Source organism: Saccopteryx leptura, chromosome 10, assembly GCF_036850995.1.
Source record: "Saccopteryx leptura isolate mSacLep1 chromosome 10, mSacLep1_pri_phased_curated, whole genome shotgun sequence".
Lineage (NCBI taxonomy): Eukaryota > Metazoa > Chordata > Mammalia > Chiroptera > Emballonuridae > Saccopteryx > Saccopteryx leptura.
In genome coordinates this window covers 16,408,131-16,435,720 of record NC_089512.1, presented here as the reverse complement: position 1 = coordinate 16,435,720, position 27,590 = coordinate 16,408,131, and the positions used below count along the sequence as shown (strand labels likewise).

Sequence of the window (27,590 nt, the reverse complement as noted above, 5' to 3'; positions counted from 1 at the left end):
CCCTAAAAGCTAGTGACATAAAAATTTGAGAGTTAACATTTACTTAATTGCTGAAACAGTCATCCTAAGTGCAAAGTCTGACATATTATCAGGTGTTAAAAAGCATCATTTCTGGGGGAGGAAAAAAAGGATCTCTAAAACCAAGAGAGAGGACTCTGCTAATATTACTATCCAACTCTCTTTAAAGTCTTCCTTGGAGCAGGTTGGCTCAGTAGCTTGTTCGAATGTATTCTTGTAATCCTTGGATGGAAGGTGTGTGCTGGTCAGTCTCTGTTTGCCTCTCCCCACCTCCCCCACAGAGCCATTCTGTCTTTCTCTTCAGACCCTGCACACTGCATCTCTCAGGGTCTCTTGCCCTGTGGCCCCCAGATGGGTTTAACTAATGGAGGTACCAATGACAAGAGATCAGAGGGCAGAAGGAGAGAGAGAAAGCAGTCTCTTCAGCCCTCCCCCCTGCTTGGGGTATACCAGATGGACTGGCTCCTCCCTTAGGACCTTCAGGCCACTGGGAGAAAACCCTTCCCCGCTGTTGTTAGTCTCTGGGTGCCCCCCTCACCTGCCTACTCATTTGGCAATGCTCTCTTTATTAAGGTCTCCTCACCTGAACCCTTTCAGGGGAATTCTTTCGCCTCCCAGGATCAGGTGGTAGCAGAGAAATCGGCAGAACTCCAGTGTCTTACTCCTGGCACTTCTGGGCTTGTGTGGCCCTCAACAGTCGACTCCACGGCCCGGGCTTCATTTCGGTCCTCTGTAAAGTGAGCATAATTATTCCCACTTCTAAAGCGCTTAGTGAGTACAGCGGGGCACACGCAATCAGGTTACCAGTAGCTTGAGTGAGGCGTGGGGAGTGCTTGCTTTTCCTGGATGGAGTCAGTGCAAATGTGGTCCCTACTAACCTGCTACATGACCTCCGCAGAACGTTGCCCATTGGTAAATAATGGCTAACGTGTACATCCAAATATTGGGGTACAGTGTGGCTGATTGGTTTCAGAAGAGATGGTTTGATTTTTTTTTTTTTTTTTGCAATTCATAATAAGTTCTTTGAATCTTCAAAACTCTGACCTTCTTTCTCCCTGATGCCCTACTGTGTGTTATTTTAGACAAGTCTGTTGGTAGCTACTGAAACAGGCAAGGCGAACTCTAGTTCAGGTATGCAAGATGCATCCTCCAAGCTCACGTTAATGACGTAATGACAGCAGCGGAGCTGACGGGCATGGGACTAGGAAACGGAAATACTCCTAGCGGTCCAGGCTGTCCTGTTTGGAGTACTGTCGCCTGTATGCTGCGATACAGGGATGAACAGGAAAACGGGACTTTGACCGTAATGTATGAGATAGTCTGTGTGATCCTGTGCGAGTGCCTTCTTAGCCCTCTACACCTCAGCTTCATCGCCACAGCTTGATGGACCGAGATCTTCAGACCATGGTGCACAGTCCATTTGGGTGATAGCAGCTTATTGGGGACCAAGAAGAGACTTAGAAAAGCAACCATCATCAGATGCATGCAGTATCCGGGAATGTAGGCAAGGTCCAGGTCTCTTGATGCTGGCTTTTCTTTTTCTTTTTTTTCTTTTTTTATTTTAGTAAGAGGAGGGGAGGCAGAGAGACAAACTCCTGCATGCACCCCAACCGGAATCAACCCAGCAAATCCACTAGGAGGCGATGCCCTGCACATCTGGGGCCATTGTTTCATTGCAACCAGAGCCATTTTTTAGCACCTGAGATGAAGGCCATGGAGCCATCCTCAGAGCTTGGGTTGACTCACTCCAGTTGAGCCATGGCTGCAGGAGGGGAGGAGAAGCAGGAGGGGAGGAGAAGAGAGAGAGAGAGAAAAGAGAGAGAGGGAGGAATGGAGAAGTAGATGGGCACTTCTCCCATGTGCCCTGACCACGAATCGGACCCTGGACTTCCACATGCCGGGCCAACGCCCTGAGCCGACCGTCCAGGGCTAGTGCTGACTTTTCCTTTAGACCAGACAGAGGCGGAGGCGCAGGCACAGGAGAGCTAACCATTGGCGAGCCAAGGCACAGTTACATCCTGAAAAGACATGAGGCTGCAGAAATCGGCTTGGTCTGCCCTGCTGCCTCACCACGTGCCCACGTAGGTTTGAGAAGGCCAAAGGTCATGTCTCAGATGCAGTTCCTCTGCATCTTTTCTGCACTTCCCTCTCCCCTCCGCTTTCAACTGCTTTCCACACTTCTTCCTTCTCTCCTCCTTTGCATCTGTGTCTGCCCCCATCTCAACAGCAAGAGGTGGAATTAGAAACCTGAGCCACCGTGCCCTCTTGATGATCTGCTGTTAGGAAGAACATTTTCTTCCCCTCCCAGAAGGCAAAGAGGGTCAGAGAAAGCAGCTGCCCTCTGGTCTCCTTGCTCTGTACTCCGCTCTGGTGGTGACCCATTGCTTCTCTTCCGTTGCCTCCGCCCCCGCCCCCCCCCAGGCCTGGGCGGGGCTGTGGGCGCTCTGTTCTGGATCCACTGCTTCCTTTCCTTCAGGATTTTGTTTGTTGGTTTATTTATTTTTCTCTTCTATGAAACGGCACAGTTCTTGTAGGTAAGTGCAGTGAGGGCAGTGTTTTGCTCGTCAGCAGTAAATGTTCTTGAGGCACGGAGCGTCGGAGGCAGGACTAGGCAGAGGTGTATGAGATGCGTCCTTTCCCAGAGCACTGTCCTCTAGCGGGGGAGAGGACCTAAGGAAATAGGAAGATAAAGTTCGAGTGAATTTAAGGGGGAAAGTAGGAAAAGGAAGGGACGGCAGTCACAGATACTGGCCATTGCCAAGCTCTCGAGCACTGGGATGTGGCTCACAGGGGGGGTCTTAGTCCATCCTAACGCCCCCCGGAGGAAAGGGCTGTCCCCATTTTACAGATAATGAAAATGAAGTCAAGGAGGAGAGATGCCTCTCACAGAGCGTGTGGCAGATCCCACCACCTCAGACGGGGGTTGTTCAACAAGAGGAATCGCAGGCAGAAGTATTGGCTGAGTACCAGAGCCCAGCGGTGATTCCCACACTGTGGTCCTCAGACCTATGGCCTCAGCATCACCTGAAAGGCAGATTCTCAGGCCTCAACCCCGACCTACTGAATCAGAACCTGTGGGGGTCAGAGCCCAGCGAGTTGTGTTTTAACTGGCCTTCCACGTTTTGCAGAACCAGACAATGCTGAGAACCACTGATTCTGGGAAAAGAGCTCCATCTTCAGGAGTTTGGGGGGAAGCAGGTAATGGGAGGTAAGGTGAATATGATGAGGCAGGATTGAGTGGCACACAGAATCCACAGCTCTGATGGCAGCGTGCAACCCTACCTGGGTGAGGCTGGGCCTGGTAGAGCGCCCCCTGGGGGTACTGCTAAGAGCAGCCTCGTGCCCTGCCAAGGCGAGACCTCAGGGCCTCTGCTGGTCCTCCAGTGTGTTTGCATCATCATTACACTGAAGAGATCATGGAGTGTCCCGCCCGGAGGGCTCCCTCTGCAGGAAGGTCAGAGAGCTGGCGGGACCAGACAGAGAAGCTCCCTGAGGCCTGGAAGGGAACTTCAGCCACAAAGATTGGGACCATCTTAAAATGCTCCTGCTCCACCTGGGTGCTTAGAAAGCTTTTAACCATAATGAAATGTGAGCATTCCCCTTAAATGTGGGGGATTGAAGGGAAAAGTTAACAAGTGAATGAGCTGGATCCTTTCTCTCCTTCCCCTGGAGCAGGCCATTAAAAAAATATAAAACTGCTCTGTCACCGTGGAGACAGCCTGCCCTAGAGGGACGATTTAGTCTTCAGGACAGACCATTTGTCCTTCAGTTTTATTTTCACTTTAATTATTGTGAGATTGGATTACGTGTTGACCGCAGCCTCCCATTCCAGCCAGCTGCAATGATAAGTACATTTTAGTATTTGTGTGGATGAGCCAGAGACATCTGATTGTTGTCTTGATCCAGATATCAAAAAACAAAACGAAACAAAACACACTTTTAAATCTTTTAAATAACAGTTTCCCACATGGTGAGATGACAGATACTTCTTATTGCTGTTTCTGAGAATAATCAGGAGTTGATTGTGTTGATAAACAAAAAGAGTCCTTTATGGCTGTTTGGAGTTGTGACATCATCTGGTGCCCGGAGGCTTTACTGTGGGGCCATCTGTTGGAATATTGATGAAGAGACAAAATAATAGGCAATCAGAAGTCATGTTGCCCAAACTCTATAATGAAAACTTTTACAAATGTTCATTCCCAAATTCTCCTTGGGAAACATTGGTGAGAGGTAGAATACACAAATTCCTACCAAGCTCTGATGTGGGTTTTATTTTGTGTGTGTATGTGGGGGGAGGGGGGGACTATTTTATAACCTAGAGCCAGTCAGTTGCTCTTGGATTCTAATGACATGCAAACGAGGTGACCTTTTCCCTTTCTTGGCTTTCTGAAATTCAAAATGGACTGATATATATATCTGGACCTTAAGGGAAAAATCAGAAAAAATTAAATCCTAAAAATATTAGTGCTTGGCATTTTGCATCTATGTGTTCAAAGAATGTGCGCCTGGGATGAAACAGAAAACATCTCACTGATGCCTCTCTGTTTCTTCATGGAAATGCCTTTGGATGGTTCACTTCAGTGCATACGGTAGAGCGTCTCATTGCATCATGTGTCCTGTTGATTAACTCTGAGGGGAGGGCTTGCAGGACCATGGGCTTCTCAATCATCTCTAATCAAGACTTTCTTCTGTTGTTGCAAGTCCATGAGAACACGGATCACATTCATAAAATAAAGAAGAGCCTCTTCCCTTCAGATTCTTGTCAGGAGTTACCTTGGGGTAGCTTTGTCGCCTTCCCAAAATGATAGCATTTTGTCATGTGTCCTCATAAGCTCCCTGAGCTGTCTTGTGTCTTCGACCATGCAGACAGAGAGGAAAGGCCCAGGACACTTGACTGTTGGGTCAACCGAGGCAGGTAAGTGTGAGGAGGTGACATTGAAAGCGATTCCATGGGCCAGGGAGAAAGTGTAGTCTGTCACTCATCTCCCAACCTCCATAGTTGTATGGTTCCCTGGATGTTTACTGTGCTATAAATTGTGACAGGTTCATAGCTTTTTTTTTTTTTTTTTTTTTACCGCTCTTCCATACTTTTCATCTTTGCCTCTTTATTGTCCCTTTTATCCCATGTTCAAACAGTCACAAACCACCCAGACACAGAATCCTGCTCACCCCGTGGTCCCCTCTGGCTCTCTGCCTGGCGTTTGGTCGTGGGCCTCTCAAAGGAACCCCTGTCCTTCCTTGTCCTCTTGGTCTGGCTGCTTTACCATCACTGTCTGCTTCGGTCAAGGTTGCCATTCTCATTTTGAACCGGAGATCTACTTTCTCCTCTTTCTGGGCAGTTCTGCGCCTCCAGCCATCGTTCTGTTTCTCTGTCTCATTTCTCTCGCTCAGGTTTCATCTTTTCCCGACCTATATTTGAGTAATATGGTGCCTTCAGGCTCCATCTTGACTATCTTCTCCATCTGTGCCCACTCAGACATGTATGGGCTCTAAGAGCTGCCATGTCCTGCTGGCTTTTCCAATCCGGACCTCGCAGACCAGCTGTTTGCCTGAGCTCTGAGATCCTTCCGCTCTTGTGTTTACGGATCATCTCCACTGGCTGTCCCTCTTGTGTGCGCGGCGGAGGGGACTACTGTCAACTCGCTTACCAAACAGGAACTTGGGACTTGTTCTTGAGTTTTTCCTTTCGGTCATACCCTCCCTTCAGCTCCTAGAGGACAGTTCCTGACAGTTCACCTGCTAAATATCTCTCTAATGTGTCCCTTTTCTCCACCCCTACCATCCTGCCCTAGCTGATGTCTTCCTTGTCTCTGTCCTAGATCATCACCATGGCCTCCCCAAGTTGATTCCCTACCTCTAGTTATGCAACCCCTGAGTGACTCCCAAAGAAACTTTATGAAAAGGCTGACCCTCATTTTACTCTGCTTATAAACCTTACACGACACCCTAAATCTTTTCATATTAAATTCCAATCTGATAAATCAGTGGTAGTCAACCTGGTCCCTACCGCCCACTAATGGGCGTTCCAGCTTTCATGGTGGGTGGTAGCGGAACAACCAAAGTATAAATAAAAAGATAGATTTAACTATAGTAAGTTGTTTTATAAAGATTTATTCTGCCAAACTTAGCGAAAATCTGACATAAAGTACTTGGTAAGGAATTATTATTATATGATTTAACTTGCTGTAACTCTGCTTTATAAATTTTATAAAGTAAAGTTACTTCCCTACTTTATAAATCACCATTACTGTGGAACCTGTGGGCGGTTAGAAAATTTTACTACTAACAGAGATACAAAAGTGGGTGGTAGGTATAAAAAGGTTGACTACCCCTGTTATAAGTTGTTTTCAAGGTCCTAGGATTTGAGCCTGGCTCCCTTTCTTCCTGGACTCATCTCCCCATTTCTAACCTGATGCCACCTCTGAATACGTAGAATCCTTGACTATATTTTTCATGGCTCGGGCTACTCACATGCTGGTCCTTATGTTTATACCCCCTTCATGTTGATTATTCCCACTCCACCCCACTGCATTAGCAGCCATCTGCTCCTCTTCTAATACCACACTCAGATAATGTCCTGGAAACCTTCCATTATCTTCTTCCCATTTCGCGCTCACACCAGGAGGCACCCGTGAGTCTGAGAAGTGCTCCTATCCAATGCCGTCCAGTGGACTATAGATGTCTCTGCCCGTCTCCACCAACTGTAGACATTCTTACACCCAAGGTCAAAAAACAAATAGTAAACAAGACTTGAAAAAGAAAGGATTAAAGGGAAAAATTTCAGTGGGTTGAAAATCTGATTGTTTGACACTGAATTTAGTCAGTGGCGTGCCAGAGCTCTCTCTCTATTCAGGTTCACAAGAGCAAAGAAAAAAAAAATCAGGAAATTTTCCAACTGATTCTTAAGCTGTATGTAGCTTGAAATTGGCTGTGGCAGAAATATACGCACCAGGGAAAGGGAAATCATCAAGAAGTACAAATCAGGGCTTTTGTTTATCAGAGAGTTCAGTTTTCAGCAGATGACTGATGTTCATGATTATGGTACAGCGAGTTCTTCCCAGCTTCTGTCCATCAAACACGTGATACCACTAATACTCCTAGGCACCAATTGCTGACAGCTCACATCCTAAGTGTCCCTTCTGCCCATTCCTGCCACACCCGCCTTAGTTCATTCAGGTCTTCATCGTCTCCACCCTGGATTATTGCCTTCCAGTAGACTCGACCACACAGCAAGGTTACTGCTACATCTCCCACTAGAATAACGTTTGGGTAAGAACGCTGCTAACTTGAAATTGAAGAAGATAGATGTTGTTGACTATTAGGGAAAAATAATGTACAATTATTTCTTGGCTCACTATTAGTTGCCTATGAAGTGATTTTTCCTATTGTAGTGCTAAGTAGATTTCTACAATTTGAATCTTTGACCCTAAGCATTTATTGTCAAAAATAGTTGGCCAGGCTAAGTTTACACCCTGTAGCTATTGTGCCAGTGACAGTAATTTGATCACAATGGTATTGACCCCGTGGCTTTTGACCTCTTGATTATCCCATTCCATCTGGCTCATCGAAAGCAATTCATCAGTGAAAATATTCCACCACGGGGAATGCTATTGTGGGGACAGTCATTAGAGCCATCTCCTTCCTGACTTTGCCCCAAGCCTCATCTGGGGAAAGATCTCCTCCTGTTTCCTCAGCGGCTGTGTGCTGCCACCCAGCCTGGCTTGAATTGTATGTCCGTAATTAACACCGGTAAAGGTCCAAGAATGCCACGTCTTCCTCCAAGCCGCGCAGCCTCATTAAGAAAGTAAAACATTTGTGAGCCTCTCACCACGCTTTTCTCCCTCTGGGTTGTTGAAGCTCTCTGACTGTCAGCACACCACTGCGGGCCAGGAAAGTTCAGAGAATGACTTCAATAATATGACAGCCTCTTCCATTTAAAATGGAATTCAATGCTGGCTTCCCTCAGAGGCAGTCATTGAAATTCCGTGTGTGAGCCATTCCTCTAGTCATTTAACAATGTCTCTCATGTTTGCCCTGATTTAAAAAAAAAAAAAAAAGAGAGAGAGAGAGAGAGAGAGAGAGAGAAAGAAAACCAGCTTTGTAGTTGCGATGACATGGATCAGGACGGCATAATTGCAGGGAAGAGGCCCCCGAGCTTGCGGTAATAGGACAGTTCATCTGATGTGTATTGCCATTAGAAAATGACCCATGCATGCATGGTGGTTCTCAGGGGACAGGAAAGAGGCTTTTAAGAATTACGCTCTGTGTAGTATGAAAGCTAATGAGCAAAAGAGCACGTACAAAGAAAAACTACTGCTCCAGGAAGCATGTTTCCACTTAGGCCCGCGCTGTCCTCAAAGTCATTAGGATGGACTGGCTGTCACTGGGCGGCGGACGGTGTTGCCTCGTCCCCATGCAGCTCCCCTGCAGGTCATTCAGCCTCTGTTCCTAAGGAATTAAAACCACTGAATACCAAGTGGGGAGGTAAAGAAATAGGATAGAGGCAGGAGTGCCCGTAAATCAGGTGAGAGCCGACACTGACACCAAGATGAAAGAACTCGTAATGGGTCTTAAGGAAGAAACACAGCCATGTCTTGTACTCCCATTTTTGAATTCTTAGGACTATTTCATGCTATTCTACTTCATGTCTAAGGACAGAACGGTTAGGATTTCCAGGCTAGGTATTTTTATCCCCTGTCTTCATTTTTTGACACATTGAAAGAGCAACAGTGGCTTCTAGGAAGATCAACAATGGCTTCTAGTTGATCTACACCGCCTTCTCATTTTCAAAATCCTACTTAGAGTTTGGGGTCCCAAAACTGGGGAGGTTGGCATAGAAATAAAATGCTTCAAAAGAGTTACACCTTGCTTTTCAAAGTTGGCTCCACTTGACCTCTGTTGTCACCCTGGGACTGAGCGCCCTTGGCCTTGCGGTAGAGTAGGGCAGCTCGGTGAAGGCCAGTGAAATCAGGCGCCTTCCTTAGTGCCCAAGAACCACTGGTTCAGGAAGCCAGGGAGACGCCACGATTATCTTCTCCCCACCCAAGGCCATCTTGAGCACCCAAGTGCTATAGGTAGCTGAAGGACTTCCTATCTTAGACACAGCGCCCTAGTAACAAAGTAAACCTTGGGGACAAATTCGTAGTGTTCAAAGAATTGCAAAGCATCGTGAGAGCATCTGTGAACTCCACAAGTACAGCCTGAGTGACTTGGGGGAATCTTGATCTCGCTAGGCTTTCGCCTGACATCCTAGACTCTTCTGCAAAGTCCTTTTTTCTCTTACCTATTTTTAATTATCCAAACCCATGAATACTATTTTTTTTGTTTCCATATGTCAAATGACTTTCCTAGGGGCAACCAGTTGCTTAGAACAAATGACCAAATTAATCTTACATTTAATATGGAAATAATTTTCCTTATATTTTAATGACATTTTTTTTTACAAGGACAGAGAGAGAGAGTTAGAGAGAGGGATAGACAGAACAGAGAGAGATGAGAAGCATCAATCATTAGTTTTTCATTGTAACACCTTAGTTGTTCATTGATTGCTTTCTCATATGTGCCTTGACCGCGGGCCTTCAGCAGACCGAGTTACCCCTTGCTTGAGCCAGTGACCTTCGGTCCAAGCTGGTGAGCTTTTTTTTTTTTGCTCAAGCCAGTTGAGCCTGCGCTCAAGCTGGCGACCTTGGGGTCTCGAACCTGGGTCCTTCTGCATCCCAGTCCGATGCTCTATCCACTGTGCTACCACCTGGTCAGGCTTAATGTCATTTGATAACACAATTCAAAGGAAATATACAGTATTTAAAGATTGTAAGGAAAGGCATTATTTGAAAAGGTCCTAGTAATTGAAAAGTGTATAATCAGCTGATTAGATACTAAGGAGGGTTAATGAAAGGAGTAGAGTTCATTTGACTAACCCGCTCCCCACTCCAGCCCAACTGTGTGTCTGGCGCCCCAGTATCTGAGTAATCAACTTCAGCGCTGTTATTGAGCGGTATGAGTTGATTCTGATAGGCCAATTATGCCTTGCCTTTGATTTTCTTTCTTTGAAACTAGCAAGATCTTGTTCCAGCACAGTGTGAATCATAACTCTTGTCCACTTTACTCAATTGGTTTTACTCTTGAGAAAACAATTAATGCAGTAAATGGGCATTGAATATCTGCCCAACTAAAAGGATTGATTATGTTAGGGCATGAAAGTTGGAAGAATGTATAAGAAATAGTTCTGCTGTTTTAGTTGAGGAAAAGCAGGAATAACAGAGTCAGAAATCCACAACTTACATTCTGGCTTTCCCTCCTCCTGGCTCTGTGACCTTGACAAGTTCATCTCTCTAAATCACACTTGTCTTTTTTTGTAAAGGGGGTTTACTAACAATTACTGCCTCCCAGAGTGTTGTGACAATAAGGAAAAAAAGCACTTAATTCACCGTTTGAATTAGAGTAAGTGATCAACAAATAGAGCTAGTTAACTTGCTTGTAATAGAAAGGTGTCCAAGAAGATAAAAGTATAGAGGAAATCAAGAAACAAAGCCAGGTACTTATTGGGAAGTAGTGTAAAGCATGAGCTGTAGAAATTCATCAAAAGGGGACTCCAGTCCTGGAAAAGTGTCTTTCTTTTTCATACTGTTCCCCAGCTGTGCCACAGCTGGGCTTCTACTGTAATCCCATCACAAAATTAGGTACAAAGAGTGGAGTTTGGGTTCATAATCAAACAGCTAGCTGACTCCTTAGAAACTTGGAGAAATATTTATATGTTGACACATCTTAAGATAAGTGATTTTTATATTAAGCAGATTATTAATTTCAATCACTTGAAAAGACATGCTACCACATTAAGAATACTTCACTTAATAAACACAACGTGAATACTACACCGTTTGGGTGGATTGGGGGAGGTGCTGAGAACTGTCTAGCTTCTCAGTGAATTACACTGTAAATAATTTTCCTCTTTACCTCCTTCCCCATCTTCAACCTCCAAAACCAACAGCAGCAGCCAGGGAAACATGTTACTACTTTGTCATTTCATTTCGTTCCAAAATGTTGGATCTGTAACCAGGTATTCAAATACGAGTATAAATAATGTCAGTCACAATCATGCCAATTAATAATCACCGGTCAGCCTGACCAGGTGGTGGCAGAATGAACAGAGTGTCAGCCTAGGACACTGAGGACCCAGGTTTGAAATTCCGAGGTTTCTGGCTTGAGCACGAGCTCACCAGCTTGAGCACAAGGTTGCTGGCTTGAGCATGGGATCATACTCATGACCCCATGGTCGCTGGCTTGAGCCCAAAGGTTATTAGCTTGAAGCCCAAGGATGCTGGCTTGAGCAAGAGGTCCTGGCTCGGCTGGAGCCCCCCAGTCAAGGCACATATGAGAAAGCAATCAGTGAACAGGTGAAGTGCTACAATTATGAGTTGATGCTTCTCATCTCTCTCCCTTCCTGTCTGTCTGTCTCTTTCTCTGTCTTTAAAAAATAAAAAATCACCAATTTACATTCTGTGACAGAATACTAATTATCCTAAAATTACAAATAGTATTCAGTGACTGTTGTATTTTTAGTAGAAACATGTTCAGATTTCTAAGATCCAGACAGTTTTAAAATGATAACTCCTCAGTCTTAGCAGGAATGTATTCTTTTATTTGCTAGGAGGCATTTGTCCACTCCTAACCTTTTTACCTCCAGAAAAATAAATGACGCATGTGACTTGAAAATTGAATTAATCTCGACTGAAAAAGAAATAATAAATATAGCTAACGTCTTCATGATTTCCACTGCACGCCTACCGGGCAGACACTGGTGCCGTTTCTGTTCCCCACGATGTATTATATCTTGCTAATCCTCAATAAGTATGAAAACTGATCATTGCACAGCTGAGAATTGACAAACCGGAACGCATTTCTCATTGGAATAGACGAGATAAGCAGGTTGCCACCAACGCTGCCATCTCTGCCTTCGGGTGTGTTGTGTCCCAGGCGACACTGTCAGTTCATCCTTAGGTCACTGCCATCACGTTTCTGCCTGTCTGTTCCTGGTCCGGAGCTCGGATTCACATTCCACACAGCTTCCTTCCTGTCTTAGGGATCATTCTGCTCTCCAACTTCTGTAACATAATTTGCAGAAATGGGTGCCTCCAATTAAACCATGCCAGGTGTAAATCTCTTGCCTGGAGAGCGAATTGAGTAATGAATGGGATTCATGAATATAAATTGGGCTTCCTTTATACTTAAGTTTTCATTTTGAAATTGTAGCGCATTATTCGATTTCCACATAAATCTTTATTTGCCGTAAGTGTGTTTGCTGTGGGAAGCCCAGTGCAGGATCGGTAGCCCATTGCTATGCATAACTGAATATTAAAGTTCACAAATCATAGGGCAGAGGCGGCCTGGGGAGGGAGGGAGGGAGGTGGCCTCTGCGTCTCTGTCCTCAGCTAAAATGAATCGTGCTTCCAGGATTCGTGGGTCTGCCCCTGAATTGGGAAGAGGCCACACCCCCTCCTCCCTCTTTTTCTCTCCTGAATATTGTTTGGTGTGTGTTTCCTCTGCCTTCCAAGGCTTTCTGTTTATTGTATGTCTTAATATGTCTATTAACATAAGACTCATTTTCTCTTGACCCCAGTTTGGGTTTAGAGCTGGTATAATAGTGAATCTCTCATAGGTCTCCTCTGTCTTTGGACTGACTTTGAGAAAGGAGAGAAGGATTCCATAAGCAAATACATAAAGAGTTAGGAGCGAGGCACCTGTCCTGACCTCTCTCCCTCGCCGGCCGCCTCCCTTCCCTTTGTCCACGTGGTAGTGTGTGTATTCTGCCAAAGGTCCCAGGGGCCAGCTGGGCTTTCACCACGTGACCAGATTCAAATCAAAAATTCCAAAGTCATTTCTCTCATGTTCAACCTGGGTTTTGAATCTTCGGCCGGAAATGAGGCTTTATTCTATGTACCACTGCATGGACTCCGGGACGAGTTCACACAGCCTGCTGGACTGTTGGCCCTAAGTTCTTCACAATCATACCATGTTATTTTCTTGGTTTTTAAACAATTCTTGTTACAATGAATTTGATGTAGCTAAGAATAATGTAGAACAGCAATACTTTTTAGAGTCAACCACATACATGAATTAGAGTGGAAGACAATGGGAAATAATAGAAAACATTTTTTTTTTTCCTTTTGCAATTAATGTTAAAAGAAATTTCTCCAAAGTGCCCCTACAGATAAGGCATTCTAGGAGGTAGTGAGGACTGTGACATGGCTACAGTCATATTTCTTGTTCCCGGGTCTGATGGTTTTTCTCTGTTGTGTAAACTGTAAACATATTTAAGTATGCAGCCCTCGAGCTGATGTGATTAGTCTTAAATAGACCTGCGGAGCATATTAAAGGAAGGCTTTAACTGTGTACTGTGTACAGTGGAAATGATGGGGAGGTGGTTATTACTCTTAATTGTATTCTTAATAGGTGGTGTCTTTATAAAAATTCAAAATAAGTCGAATTAAAACCATGAAAATGAAGGTGAGTAATATGAATGCAAAACAGTGGGACTCGTAAAGCGCGTCAGCGGGCCTTTCTGCTTTCCACACTGGCTCCGCCCACTGACGGCAGGCTCAGACCAGGCCTCCCAGCCGCGCTCTCTGGTGTCCAAGCTGAACCCTTGTTTCATCTCCTTTGGGGACTCGACCTGCTCTCCTTCCTCAGCGAATATTCGCAAGCGGTGTTTCCACAGTCGTTCTAAGACGGTGGAGATGCTTTTTTGTGTGGTCAAGGAGAGTAAAATACTGTCCTCCATAAAGACTATCGTATAGCGTTATCCTTTCCCGCCTTCCTCAACATAAAGGTAAAACTATCACGTGTGGCCCTGGCCGGTTGGCTCAGTGGTAGAGCGTCGGCCTGGCGTGCGGGAGTCTGGGTTCGATTCCTGGCCAGGGCACACAGGAGAAGCTCCCATCTGCTTCTCCTCCGCTCCCCCTCTCCTTCCTCTCTGTCTCTCTCTTCCCCTCCCGCAGCCGAGGCTCCATTGGAGCAAAGATGGCCCGGGCGCTGGGGATGGCTCCTTGGCCTCTGCCCCAGGCGCTAGAGTGGCTCTGGTCACAACAGAGCGATGCCCCAGATGGGCAGAGCATCGCCCCCTGGTGGGCGTGCCAGGTGGATCCCGGTCGGGCACATGCGGGAGTCTGTCTGACTGCCTCCCCGTTTCCAACTTCAGAAAAATACAAAAAAAAAAAAAAAAAAAAAAAATTCACGTGCACTCAAACTGTGTGATTAACTGCAGAGCGATTAGGAATTTTCTTTTAACTTTCACTTTCGGTTTTTGTGTGCATTTTTTTGTTTTAATCTAGTTGTAAGACTTAGATTTTTCTTAACATAAACAGGAAACTAAAATTTTAAAGATTCTCCCCCAGAGGACGGTATGGAGAGAGCAGGAGCAGTTAGTCCCAGGTGCCCGGCGTGGTCCCTGACGTGAGCTCTGGAAGGACCTGCTTCTGCAGCAGGAGCAGTTAGTCCCAGGTGCCCGGCGTGGTCCCTGACGTGAGCTCTGGAAGGACCTGCTTCTGCAGCAGGAGCAGTTAGTCCCAGGTGCCCGGCGTGGTCCCTGATACGAGCTCTGGAAGGACCTGCTTCTGCAGCAGGAGCAGTTAGTTAGTCCCAGGTACCCGGCGTGGTCCCTGACACAAGCTCTGGAAGGACCTGCTTCTGCAGCAGGAGCAGTTAGTCCCAGGTGCCCGGCGTGGTCCCTGACACGAGCTCTGGAAGGACCTGCTTCTGCAGCAGGAGCAGTTAGTCCCAGGTGCCCGGCGTGGTCCCTGACGTGAGCTCTGGAAGGACCTACTTCTACAGCTAGAAGTGAACTTGTTGCATCCCTTGGCCACCGTAACATTCACCCAGTGATGGGATTCAGCCGGTTCGCACCGGTTCGACAGAGCCGATCCCTAATTTTTTGTTGAGTTCAGCGAACCGGGTGTTAAAATGGCACTTGTCATCAGGGTTCTCTCTTAAGTGGGCGCCCGGGCAGCCGCCCAATGTGGAAATCACAAACTGACATTCCTTACTCTTTTTTAACATTCATCTGCGCAACAGCATATTCTAAGTGCCCGTAGTCGTGTTCATTCTGTCCAAAGGTGAAAAAAATTGCAAGTGAGGATGCCAGTCAAGAAGCACTGTGGAAATGTCTTCAATAACAGTTTTATTGTTTTGGGTCAGGGTCAGGTATTATTTAATATTCTTCATTAATATTTTAAAACTCTTACAATCTAGTTTTGTGTACCTTTTTTATTATTCTTACCTAAGTATTAAATGCATGAAATAATAAACTACCTTTTGGTAGATACCATTTTTTTTAATACTTAAAACGGTCATTAGGGCAGAGAAGAGGTTGTTATATTATTTGAATTTCACCACTGATTTCACCTAAATCCTCACCTTCTCCTAACATTTATAAGAACAGTTCACAGCCCTCCTGTCAGAATGCTTAAAGTACTTGTGGTAATGAACATAATTAGGGTGTAATGCTGGCCCAGAAAGGAGAAGAAACCCCATCAATGACTCGCCCAAGGTGTGAGAGTAAGAGAATGAGTTAATTTAATTAGAAAACAGAAACAAAACTTGATAACCTGTGAATTCTCCAAATATCCAAATCAAAGCAAGAGGCATATAGAAAAGATGTAATTTATAGCTGTCAACAGAGGTTCCTGTGTTTGTGTCATAAAGAATTTATGGTTGTCAGAACAGCTCAGTGGACCATTCTGCAAAAAGATGGAAATATCAGTTCATTTTGTTGGAGCTAGACTCTTGTCCCCTCTTAGAAGAAAAAAAAAAAAAAAAATTTACAGAATAACATTTGGATGACACATTCCCAATGTGGAGATTGAGATGTTTGAAGTTGGCTTGTAAACAAATGCTCTCACCCCACCAGGTATCACTTGTGTTTCTCCCGACTCAGCCAGTTCAAAAGGTGGTTTTTCTTCGCAGGTTACCAGCCGGTCTTGTCTGGTCAGCAGGGGTTCCAAGGCCTAATAGGAGTGCAGCAGCCGCCTCAGAGTCAGAACGTCATGAGCAACCAACCAGGAACTCCGGTGCAGAGTGTGATGGTCTCCTATCCAACAATGTCTTCTTATCAGGTGCACATCAGCAGCTTGGAGCTTGTGGGTTAAAGTAGCCCCTGCCAATGATGAGGCTGTGGGTACATCCCGTGTTGGGCGGGTGCTGGGCGGGGCCACTGTTGTTGGTGGCCTCCGAGTCAAGGTTATACTAGATGAGGAGAAAATGGGAAATGCGTGCTTCTGTAACTCCTGTGGTTCCTGGACAGTCTGCCACCTGTGGCTGCATACAAACTTTCTGTTGATGCAAGAAAATCCTTTAGTCTAAACTTCTATTCATCGAGACCTTTAAGCGGTCTATGGAAATTCTGCTTCCCAGGAGAAAGCCCTCATGACAAATTCCTATTCTTTTTTTTTTTTACACACCCACAGAAAACTTTGTTTTACTACAATTATATTAGGGACTTTGGCATCTGAAACTCATTCAAGGGCATCTGTGGGGGCCTGCTATCCATATTGGGTTTTTTTTTATTTTTTATTTTTTTAAAGATTTTATTTATTCATTATAGAGAGGGGAGAGAGAGAGAGAGAGAGAGGAAGAGAAAGAGAAAGAAAGAAGGGGGAGGAGCAAGAAGCATCAACTCCCATATGTGCCTTGACCAGGCAAGCCCAGGGTTTTGAACCGGCAACCTCAGTGTTTCCAGGTTGACACTTGATCCACTGTGCCACCACAGGTCAGGCCTATCCATATTGGGTTTTAAAAAATGTTATGCCCCTTTCTGTGATTTGCATCTTGAAGTACACTGGAAACAGAAGTGAAGGGCTCATGAAATACTTTCATCCTTACGTTTAGCTGCACCAGGTAACCAGGCACTTCTGGCTCTAAAGAACCCGTCCTCAGCCCTCTGACCCTGACAGCCCTTGTTCACATTGTATCAGTGTCTACCTCCAGCTCCACATTAGATGTTTCTAAAAGCTGCAGGCTGGGAGTGAGCTTGGTGCCTGGGACAAAGGCCCGTCTTGCTTCAGAGGGCTCCAGGCCACCTTGTTTGCATAAAACCAGAATAGGAGTGTGGCTTTCCAAACAGAAACTCAGAATGGAAGATCCCAGAGTGCTGTCCCTGGAGGGTAACGAGAGAGAGGACAGCGCTCAGAACTAACACCTCTGTGCATTTCCTGCATGCCAGGCGTGTACCAAGCATTGCCCGTCATCCTTGCAATCCTCTTGGTGGTACTTTGAAGTGATACTATGTAAGGGACCTAAGGAATCAGAGAAGTTAAGTGACTTTTCCCATGTGAAACAGCTAATAAAAGAGTTGAGGCTGGTTAACCCCAAAGCATGCATATTTTCCCTGACATCCTAGAACATCATTGGACACCCAAAAAATAACCTTTTCATGAACGATTCTCTCTTGTGTCTTCATACAGGTGCCAATGACCCAGGGTTCTCAAGGACTGCCCCAGCAGTCATACCAACAGCCAATCATGCTACCTAACCAGACAGGTCAAGGGTCACTCCCAGCCACTGGAATGCCTGTTTACTGTAACGTCACACCGCCGACCCCTCAGAACAACCTTAGGCTGATTGGCCCACACTGTCCCTCCAGCACTGTCCCGGTGATGTCGGCTAGCTGCAGGACAAACTGTGCAAGCATGAGCAACGCCGGCTGGCAGGTCAAGTTCTGAGCGCTCCGGCTGTGGTGCATTTCTTCAGACATTACTCATGGCCTTTAAGGGAAGAGGAGCGAGAGGTGGGGAAACTGGCTGAGGACTGAACTCTTCACTCACACTCAAATGATTGCTGCTGGTATCCTGTAAAAACACAAAGACTAATACACACATTAGCTGGTTAATGGTGCATATTTCTGTCATGTCTGCTAGGTACGCCTTTATAGCTTAGCTAGTGACATGAATTCATCCAAGGTAAGATTTTCTCCTACCACTGAATACCACTGTGTAGACTATAATATCCCTAATTTGGATTATTAGTTTTGTACTTTGTGTTGAGTTTGTGATGCTAAAAGTATTTAAAAATTATATACTTAAACTCATATTGTACCAAAGCTGTAATGGAAAAAGCAAAGAATAGATGAATGGAAGGAATAATTTATATACGCTATAGAGTTTTCTTTTTTTAATGGATATTATACTGTATTGTAGTGTTTAATCAAAATAAAACTATTTGACCTTACGGAGGAAGGTCATGTTTTTACCTCCAGTTTGGTTCACTCTCTCTTCAAATACGTATTTGCTTCTACGTTTCTGTTTGCCCATTTCTCTATTTCATAAATAAGGCCCAGAAACAATATTCCTGGGATTTATTTGTAAGTGACCTGCACTCACATTGGGCAATGTGGTAGGCAAACATTTAACCAACTGTAATTTCTTGTCCTAATATAACAGGGGGCCTGGAAGTTAGATGGCATCTGTTTTTCTCTTTCATTGACTTGATATTTTTGAAAATGCATAGCCTGGCTTTAGTTTTAGAGCACTTGAATACCTGTAGATAATATACTTCTCCAGTTGAGAAAATTTGAGTGTGTTGGAAACCGCAGTCCTCTACCAAACCCCGTTCCACCTTCATTCAAATTCCACCCTCTACCTGGAAAACAAGATTTCTTGGTTTAAATGGAAATGAGAAGAAGCATCATCCAAGTCCACTGATTCTACTGGGTTATATACCATGTAAAATGCCACTCACTAGTGTTGACTCCGAGGTGCTAATGTTTATTCAAGTAACTGAAAATAAAGTAAATGTAGCCATATTTTAGTCACAGAGATTCAGAACATTAGCAAAATCTTTTATAAGTGGCTTGTTCCTGCCTAAACCCAAAATGTTTTATCTCTGGTAGATTCTGCCATTGAGATTGATTTGACAAATAATAACAGAACTCTAAATGTCAGGTTTGGCCATCTGATAGATATTGATTTGATGGGGGAATAAAACCCCAAAGCTCTTGCTTTGCTTTCATAGTACAATTAGTAGTTTTGTATTTGATACTTTCTGCTAAAAACAATTCTTACCAATAGGAGGGATATGGAAAGTATATCTGGATAATTCGCATTGTTTTTCATAGTATCACATTCTTTACATTAGATTTTTCCATTTTCTATGTTGTTTAAGCAACTAATTAAGAACACTCCCTAACAGATGACCATTTCTTCATTTTATACTATCATTTCATTTTTCCTTTAAAAGGGGCCTTTTACACATACTCTCATTAACTTCATTTCTTGTGGAGTCTGTCCCATTTCCGCAACTCTTCAGAGTACTGATTTCTTCATCATAAATAAGCCTTATGAAAAATGTTATAAAAAGAGGGTGTTGCATTTTTTAAAAATTGAGCCATTAAGCCAATAAGCCGAGTTACTATTAAACCAATAGCCGCTCTAAGGAGCAGTGTGTTTGCCAAATGAATGCCTTTCCCTAATGGAAGGGGGGGGGGAGGGGTGGATGACTAATATAGATTCATCTTTGAAATATATTCTCTCTTTAGCCCCTCTGATCATAGCAGTGGCCCCAAATTCAAGGATCCAAATATGAGTCTGAATGTTTATCTTCTTTTCATAGAATTCTGGGAAATTTGGATCTTTTATTTCCTAGAATTACTGAGCTTTATTCCCCATGGATTTGAAACATATATTAGTGGTAAAGACGGGCCTTCTTTCTCTTTGGCCGTTCTGCTCCAAATGTATCACACTCTTTCATCACTGCTCACAAAAACTAGGGCATCAGGGAACGTGCAGATACTCCAGGACTTGCAGCCTTTTGTCGAGTGCATTTTCACCAACAAAATAAAAGTCGGTTTTGCATCTCATTTGCATAATTGAACAACTTTCTTTGACTTGTTTGCTTTTCTGATGTTCTTATTATTATTTTTTTTTTTTGTATTTTTCTGAAGCTGGAAACGGGGAGAGACAGTCAGACAGACTCCCGCATGCGCCCGACCGGGATCCACCCGGCACGCCCACCAGGGGCGACACTCTGCCCACCAGGGGGCGATGCTCTGCCCCTCCGGAGTGTCGCTCTGCCGGGACCAGAGCCACTCTAGCGCCTGGGGCAGAGGCCAAGGAGCCATCCCCAGCGCCCGGGCCATCTTTGCTCCAATGGAGCCTTGGCTGCGGGAGGGGAAGAGAGAGACAGAGAGGAAGGAGGGGGGGCGGGGGTGGAGAAGCAAATGGGCGCTTCTCCTATGTGCCCTGGCCGGGAATTGAACCCGGGTCTCCCGCACGCCAGGCCGACGCTCTACCGCTGAGCCAACCGGCCAGGGCTTGATGTTCTTATTTAATAAAAAATATCAAATGCTTTTTTTTATTGCTTCATATTCATTTTGAAGTATCCCCTAATTTTTGTGAGCAGTATAGACACCTGACTTTAATTACATATGTCTTTTTGAATACCATTTCAGGCTGAGCCTTCTTTACCTTCACTATTGATAGTCAGCATTATTCCACGTCTTCAGTTATGTTTACTGTTTTTTACATTAGATTATTTGTGGTGGTTGTGTAGAGATACTTATATTGGCAAAGCATTTGGAGAATTTAATTAGAACACTGCTTTTTTTTCATGTTGGTTAATAATTTCTATCACAATCACATTTTGTAACTACATGCTGATCAGTTTATATAGGTATATGGCTACATATATGTAAATATATACGGTAGATGTATAGGTAGTCATTCCTAATAATCCTCTACACGTCTATGAGAGTAGAGAGGAGAACAAGTGAATTATGCATTCACTTATTCAACAAACGTTTTTGCATACTTGATTACATCCAAATTATGTGGCACCATTCAAAATAAGTCCAAGTAAAATTAAAGCACTTTAGATTTATTCTTGTAAATTTTATCATACATTTGGGTATTCTGTGATAGTTGGAACCAAATGTTCTAGCTAAGATACCACTACCAATGAATTTCAGCCATAATTATTTTATTGTTTTAAGACAGTTCCACAGGATGTGGGGCGGAGGCAGGGGAATGTTACATAACAGTATGGAAATGGAATTATGTAATTACAAGTATGGCTGGAAGATTTAGAATAAAGTTATAAATCACCACAACAAATTAAGTGGGGTGTGTATGAGCCAGAGCAGCTTTATGAGAGATTTGAAGGACAACGTAAAGAGAATTGGGGAAGAAAAACGCTGCAGCAGAAATGGCTCTGAGATCTAAGGAATCCACTGCCTACGAAGGCTCTGTTTCCACGATTGCCAGCAGCAGGAGTGTGATGGACGGTTCGTCCCCACCTCCGCCTGGTAACCTGTATCCTGTATGCACAGGCCCATACTGTGGATGGAGGAGCAGGCCCAGCCCCCCGCCTGTGCCCTGAAAACCAACTGACCATCACGGGCAACTCGATCATTTACAGACCAAAAACAAAGCATCACAAAGACCTCTCCCCAAAGGTGGAATGAAAACAAATCATTGGGGTTTTGCATCTCTGTAATATCTTAGAAGTTTCTCAATTATTTCCAAGGAAGACTGCTCTCTTGGGAGACTCATAGTTGTTACATGAAAAAGACCACAGACAATTATAATTGGGAAACATGTGAAGGAATCTCTTTAAAAGCTTTCTGATTCCAGCAAGCCTTTAATCATCACTTTCTATCATGAATTTCCAAGAGGGAGACGTCACATGCACGGTGCCTCAAATTTGATTGAACACAGTATCTGTTTATCACAGACTATATCCCTGGCCGGCAAACTGTGGCTTGCGAGCCACATGTGGCTCTTCCACAAAATCCCACGTGCCAGCGCTACCTCGATAAGGAATGCACCTACCTATATAGTCTAAGTTTAAAAGATTTGGCTCTCAAAAGAAATTTCAATCGTTGTACTGTTGATATTTGGCTCTGTTTACTAATGAGTTTGCCGACCACTGAACCGTATCAATAGACTAATCTTATAAAGAACATACAATTTTTAAAAAACACACATTTTAGTGAGTCCTAAAACAAAAGTACAAATACAGGTGGGTATTTTTTTCTATAGAAACCATGTAATATATCAAAATGTAATATCACCACCCCACTTCAGGCTCTGACACCTTTTGGTGACTGAGTGTGTCCTATTTCCTCTGTGAATGTGTGAGCCTGGAAGATAAAGCCATATTGCCAATATTTCTGGACCTTTCTATCTTCAAGATTCTTAATGTTGAAGGACTTGATATTTACATCTAAAAGTACAGTAATAGTCATACATATAGGTATCTCTGATGACCCCATATAACTCTCTGTGAGTATGAAAGGAAGAAGGATGACTTAGGCTTTCATTTACTCCATACTTACTAATTTCAAGACCTTGTGACACAGTCTGTGGAGCCCCTGCCCTTAGGTAGTTTATATGAATTTTCAGAATTAATGACATCAGTCTATAAATCACTAAAATTATAGGAAATTAGTCACAGTTCTCATGTGAAAAATCCATGTAAAGGTCGGTCTTTAGAGAGGGAGCAGATGGCTTTTGGCTGTGGTTTTATGGGGCTTTTCATCTCCTGGATGAGATTTGGGCATGCTGGACATGAGGGCAGGTGAGTTACAGCCCCTCCAGGAGAAAGGCCTGAGAGAAAAGGAAAGAAAGACAGGAAACACGAACATAGTCCTTCAGGTCAATTGGAGGAGGAGGAAACCAAGGAGGGGGCAAGAGGTAATTCCCAGTGGGCATGGCTGGCATGACCTCGAACTCCAAAGAGTTAACAGGCGAACAGGAGCTTCGGAAGATTTTTGAATGAAAGGTAATATGATCTCAGCCCTAGTTTATAAAGAAGCGTGGGCCTCAGAAAGTAGGTTGGATTAGACTTGGAAAGGCTCTTCATTCAGAAACTGGAGAGGCACACAGTGAGAGTGAAGGTTTGGCACTGAGCTAGAGCTACACCCTGGTTGGGTAAGTCAGAGTGAGTAAGTAGGTCTTAACTCTGAACACTTAGCGGTTCTACTGCGTGCGTGGCCAAGATTTAGCGGTATAGAGCTTGTTTTTGCCTCTTGGACAGAAATTTCTGCATGTAGGTGCCCTATCTTAGGCTACATCGCAAGGCACAGTTACTGTAACCTGTTGGGACCAAACAAACGAAGCCTGAGCTGAAACTGGAGACAACATGGGAAGGCTGCCAAGTCTCCATCACAGTATATTTGGTATCAATACACAATGCGCAGTGAAATCTGGTATCAACTGCCTAGTCTTCCCTTGCTTGAAGAAATGGTGAGAACACTTATCCATATGGCTCAGGGAAAAAAAAATTTTTTTTCTGGCCCTTTATGGGTACCACTTCTATACCAGCCCAGAAATCTTTGCTTCGTTCTATATGATGTTGCCCCAAACCCTTCTTACTAAGAAAGCTGTTCTCTTCAAAGCTTTGGGATTCTTTTCCTGTCGTTCTCAGCTTTAGTGTCTGTTTCAAATTCAAATCTTTATCACGTGCTTTCTATGGGGTTTTGCGACCTCCAATCTTCTCTACAAAACAATTTGCCACTATTACGTGAGTGACATCAGTGGCAAGAGCTTGTCACTCTGTCAGCCGGGTTCAGCACTGTCCACACACAGTGGGGGTGAAAGGTGTCTAATAATCTTCTGTAGAGGAAAATCGTTTCCCCACTGAAGTCCTCACCGAGACCTTCTTCTATCAGGCACAAAGCTGCTTGCTCTAAGACAATATTAACCAACCCCTGGCGGCAGGCGCACAGGAGTGCTTTGATGCTGCTGTTATTTGATTTTTTTTTTCTACTGCTTTATTCTATTTTACTCTCAGTGTTGCCATAGGAGAGGAAAGAGGTCAGAAACTGAGCAAACAGAAGACATAAATCTGAATCGGGGTGAACCCTGAAACTGCAATGGATAGACAGTTGAGAAATATACGCAGCAGGCATTCACGGTCATGCACTGCCCAGACCGGGTCAGCTGGCTAGCATCCAGTTGGAGGAGAGCCATTGTTTGAGTGCTCTAGGCTTTACTCCTTCAGTGTCTGGTACATACAAGGGACAAGGGGGCCAGGTAGGGGTGGGGAGGGAGAAAGTAAGGCAGACAGATATGTAGGTTCTGGGCTTCAAATTAGGGCAGTTTATTGTCAAGACTAGAATCATGTTTCTTGTTGAAAGATCCAGTGGTCCTTTATGAATGGCCCAAGAAAATACTTCTGCCTAATGGTGGGGGCAGCTCAGGGCCATATTGCTTACTCTGTTTCCCCAAAGGTTTTAGGGTGTTACTATCCTTGAAACCATCACTGTTCACATTGCTACAATGTTAGCAATAGGACTCTCAACTTCTCACATTTTTCTTTCTTTCATGTATGGAGTTTGAAGCCGCCTCTCCTGCGTTCTTAAGTAGGTCAGTAGGCACCTATGTTGAAGCAAATATGCTTGCCCCTTCTGTGTAAAAGACCTCAGCTAATGCAGGGGTCACATTTCCTTAAAGAAATATGAGTGTGCGACCCTTTTCATTACAGGGACATTGGAGGAAACAGCAAGTCCATTAGCACAGTCTGGTTATTTGTATCAGTCCCATGAATTGTTTCTAAGCGGATGGAAAACACAATGCAGGAAAATCACCAGTTTGGCAAACTGTGTCATCCGAATAAATTAAAAAATAATAAAAGAAAAGAGTGAGGAAAAAAAGGAAATAGGATGATGACCCGTCTTTTTCAAGTGTTTTAAATTTTTGGTCTACAAGAATGAGGTCACATTTTCAAATGAAATGCATGAGCCAATTTCATCCTTTTTAAAAAAGAGAGGAGTTACTTAAGGTGCTTAATGGCAGTGTAATAGAGAGCAATGGCCTGAGACTGAAAAAAGCAGCAATGTAAATTGGACATTAAGAAAATTTCACTCCAAGCAAGGGCAATTAGACAATGAAATAATTTCCTAAGGGAGAAACAGGGAGATGCCATTAAAAGAGTTGTTTAAAAGGGAGTAGATGAAAACAATTGCGTCTGAATCTGCCGGAAGATCGTTTTATGATTTATTGCTTAGCTGTGCCTGCACATCTTCCTTCCTGGGGAGCCGGCAGACTCAGAGAGCTCACTTCATAGCGGGGAAGGATCTGCCCTGGACCAGAGGGCTATGATGTCTGTATTTTATTTCTCTTCATGAAAATACGTAAAGCTATGAATGACAAATTGGTAACAGAGGCAAGGAAAACATAGATAGGGCCCTCTAGTTATTCAAAATCTACTCTGTGTTCTAGAATACTTTTAGACACACATATCTGTATCTATTACCCATTTCTATATATTACCTATATATCATCTATAATTATCATCTGTCTATATATCTAACTGTATTCAAATCTTCGAGCAACTGATTGATTTGTTCAAACCGGTGGCTGTGATCAGCACGAGGATGCACGACATGGTTACCCTTCCCCCCAACATATTGCTATACCAGCTATGTGGGAAAGAAAAAGCATCCTTCACCTGAGGTCGGAAACCTTGAGTTCAAATCCCAGCGAACCCCCCCACACACACTGAGATTGTGCAAGGCCCTTAAGCCTCTCAGAGTTTCACAGTCTACATTTGTAATAGAAAGGTATAAAAAAAAAAGCATGAGATCTGCAAGGAGAAAATAAAAATCAAATAATGGAAGCAAACCCAGAGATAAATAAGGTACAGGAGTAACTAGAGAAGTTCTAAGTGGCCATCATAAATATATACGTTAGAGACAATAGATATTTCTAATGGCTGAAAAGATGAAGAGTTTCCATTGAGATTTGGAATCTATAAAAAGGAATCAAAAGGATATTCTAGAATTGAAAAAATGTAATATAGGGGTCCTTGGGTTACAACAGTCTCGACATACGATGTTTTGAATTTACGATGCTGTACTGTGTGGGTGAACTAGTTTGGTTGTGCGTGGCAGAAGAATATGCAGGACAGTGTACAATACATTCATGTCTTTTTCCTGTTCCTGTGGCTTAGTTGTGTTTTTATGTTCTAAATAGGATTTTATAACTGTGCTAGGCTAGGTAAGTGACTTAGGGTAGGGTATATTTCGACTTACATCAGAATTCAGGTTATGTCACTGTTGTAGGAATGGAACTGCGTTGTACTCGAGGATCCCCTATCCAGGTGTCCCCAAACTACGGCCCGCGGGCCGCAGTGCGGCCCCCTGAGGTTATTTATCCAGCCCCCATTGCACTTCTGGAAGGGGCACCTCTTTCATTGGTGATCAGTGAGAGGACCACTGTATTTGGCAGCCCTCCAATAGTCTGAGGGACAGTGAACTGGCCCCTGTGTAAAAAGTTTGGAGACCCTGTACCTATAACTGAGAACTGTTGAATGGGCAGAAAGAGACATTTAGCAGAGGACAGAATTACTGGTCTCAAAGACCAACAAGAGGAAATACCAAAATTGGAGCACAGAATCACAAAATTAATGGGAAAAGCAAAGAAGCCTAGGAAATGTGTTGACACAGGTGGTGTAACACATATGTAAATGTAGTCCCAAAGAGGCCAGAGGTGCCATACAGAGTGAATGGTCTTGTTGTTTTCTAACAGGCTTAAAATTGACAGCCCATAAATTCAAGAAGCTCTGCAAGATCTCAACAAGATTAATACAAAGAAACTTTCATATTTGGGGGGCTATTTAGGCTGAGCTCATGGACCTGCTTGATCAGCTGTTGGGTTGACTGAGGCTAAATGGTGCAGGAAGACCTCAGCAAAAATGGACTGTCTCTGCTCCATGTGGTGTCTCATCCTCCAGCAGGCTATCCTGCTTATTCTCATGGCAACAAGTGGCTTAGAGAGAGAAGGCAGTAAGGCTCAGGATGGACACAGGTCACTTCCACCACATTCTGCTGGCCAGAGCAAAATACAGGGCCAACCAGATTGAGGTGGTGAAGAAACTGTCTTCACTTCTTGATAGCTGAGCTGCAAAGTCACATAGTACGGAGTCCGCCCAGGGGAGAGGGAAGTAACTATAGACAATTTTGTAACACTCTACTGATGCATATCTGGGAAACCCAAAGCTCTTTGCACACACGTGCCATTTCTTCTAATTCACAACCATGTTTTGGGTTAGTTTTTTTTTTTTTTTTCTTCATTTTTCTGAAGCTGGAAACAGGGAGAGACAGTCAGACAGACTCCCGCATGCGCCCGACGGGGATCCACCCGGCACGCCCACCAGGGGCGACGCTCTGCCCACCAGGGGGCGATGCTCTGCCCATCCTGGGCATCGCCATGTTGCAACCAGAGCCACTCTAGCGCCTGAGGCAGAGGCCACAGAGCCATCCCCAGCGCCCGGGCCATCTTTGCTCCAATGGAGCCCTGGCTGCAGGAGGGGAAGGGAGAGACAGAGAGGAAAGCGCGGCAGAGGGGTGGAGAAGCAAATGAGTGCCTCTCCTGTGTGCCCTGGCCGGGAATCGAACCTGGGTCCTCCGCACGCTAGGCCGACGCTCTACCGCTGAGCCAACCGGCCAGGGCCTGGGTTAGTTTTTATGAAAAAAAAAATCAAAGAACACTTGCATATGAACACAAGAATATGCAGAAAATCAATATGGACGTGAGAACAGTAAAGGTTTTATATATTAGTCTTCTAAAAAACAAACTACCGGCAGA

At 44.3% G+C, this 27,590-nt stretch overlaps 1 protein-coding gene across 14 annotated transcripts in view; it reads left to right on the top strand.

Moving 5' to 3' along the window:
- Positions 1–18,255, top strand: part of ARPP21 (cAMP regulated phosphoprotein 21) — a 160,680-nt gene extending 142,425 nt beyond the window's left edge. For all 14 annotated transcript variants that reach the window (XM_066350874.1, XM_066350873.1, XM_066350875.1 and 11 more), the window contains 2 exons: positions 15,976–16,124; positions 17,472–18,255. In XM_066350874.1, coding sequence (XP_066206971.1) covers positions 15,976–16,124; positions 17,472–17,729 — 407 coding nt within the window. In that variant the 3' untranslated portion in view covers positions 17,730–18,255. The remainder of the gene's footprint in view (positions 1–15,975; positions 16,125–17,471) is intronic.
- The last annotated feature ends 9,335 nt before the right edge of the window (positions 18,256–27,590 follow it).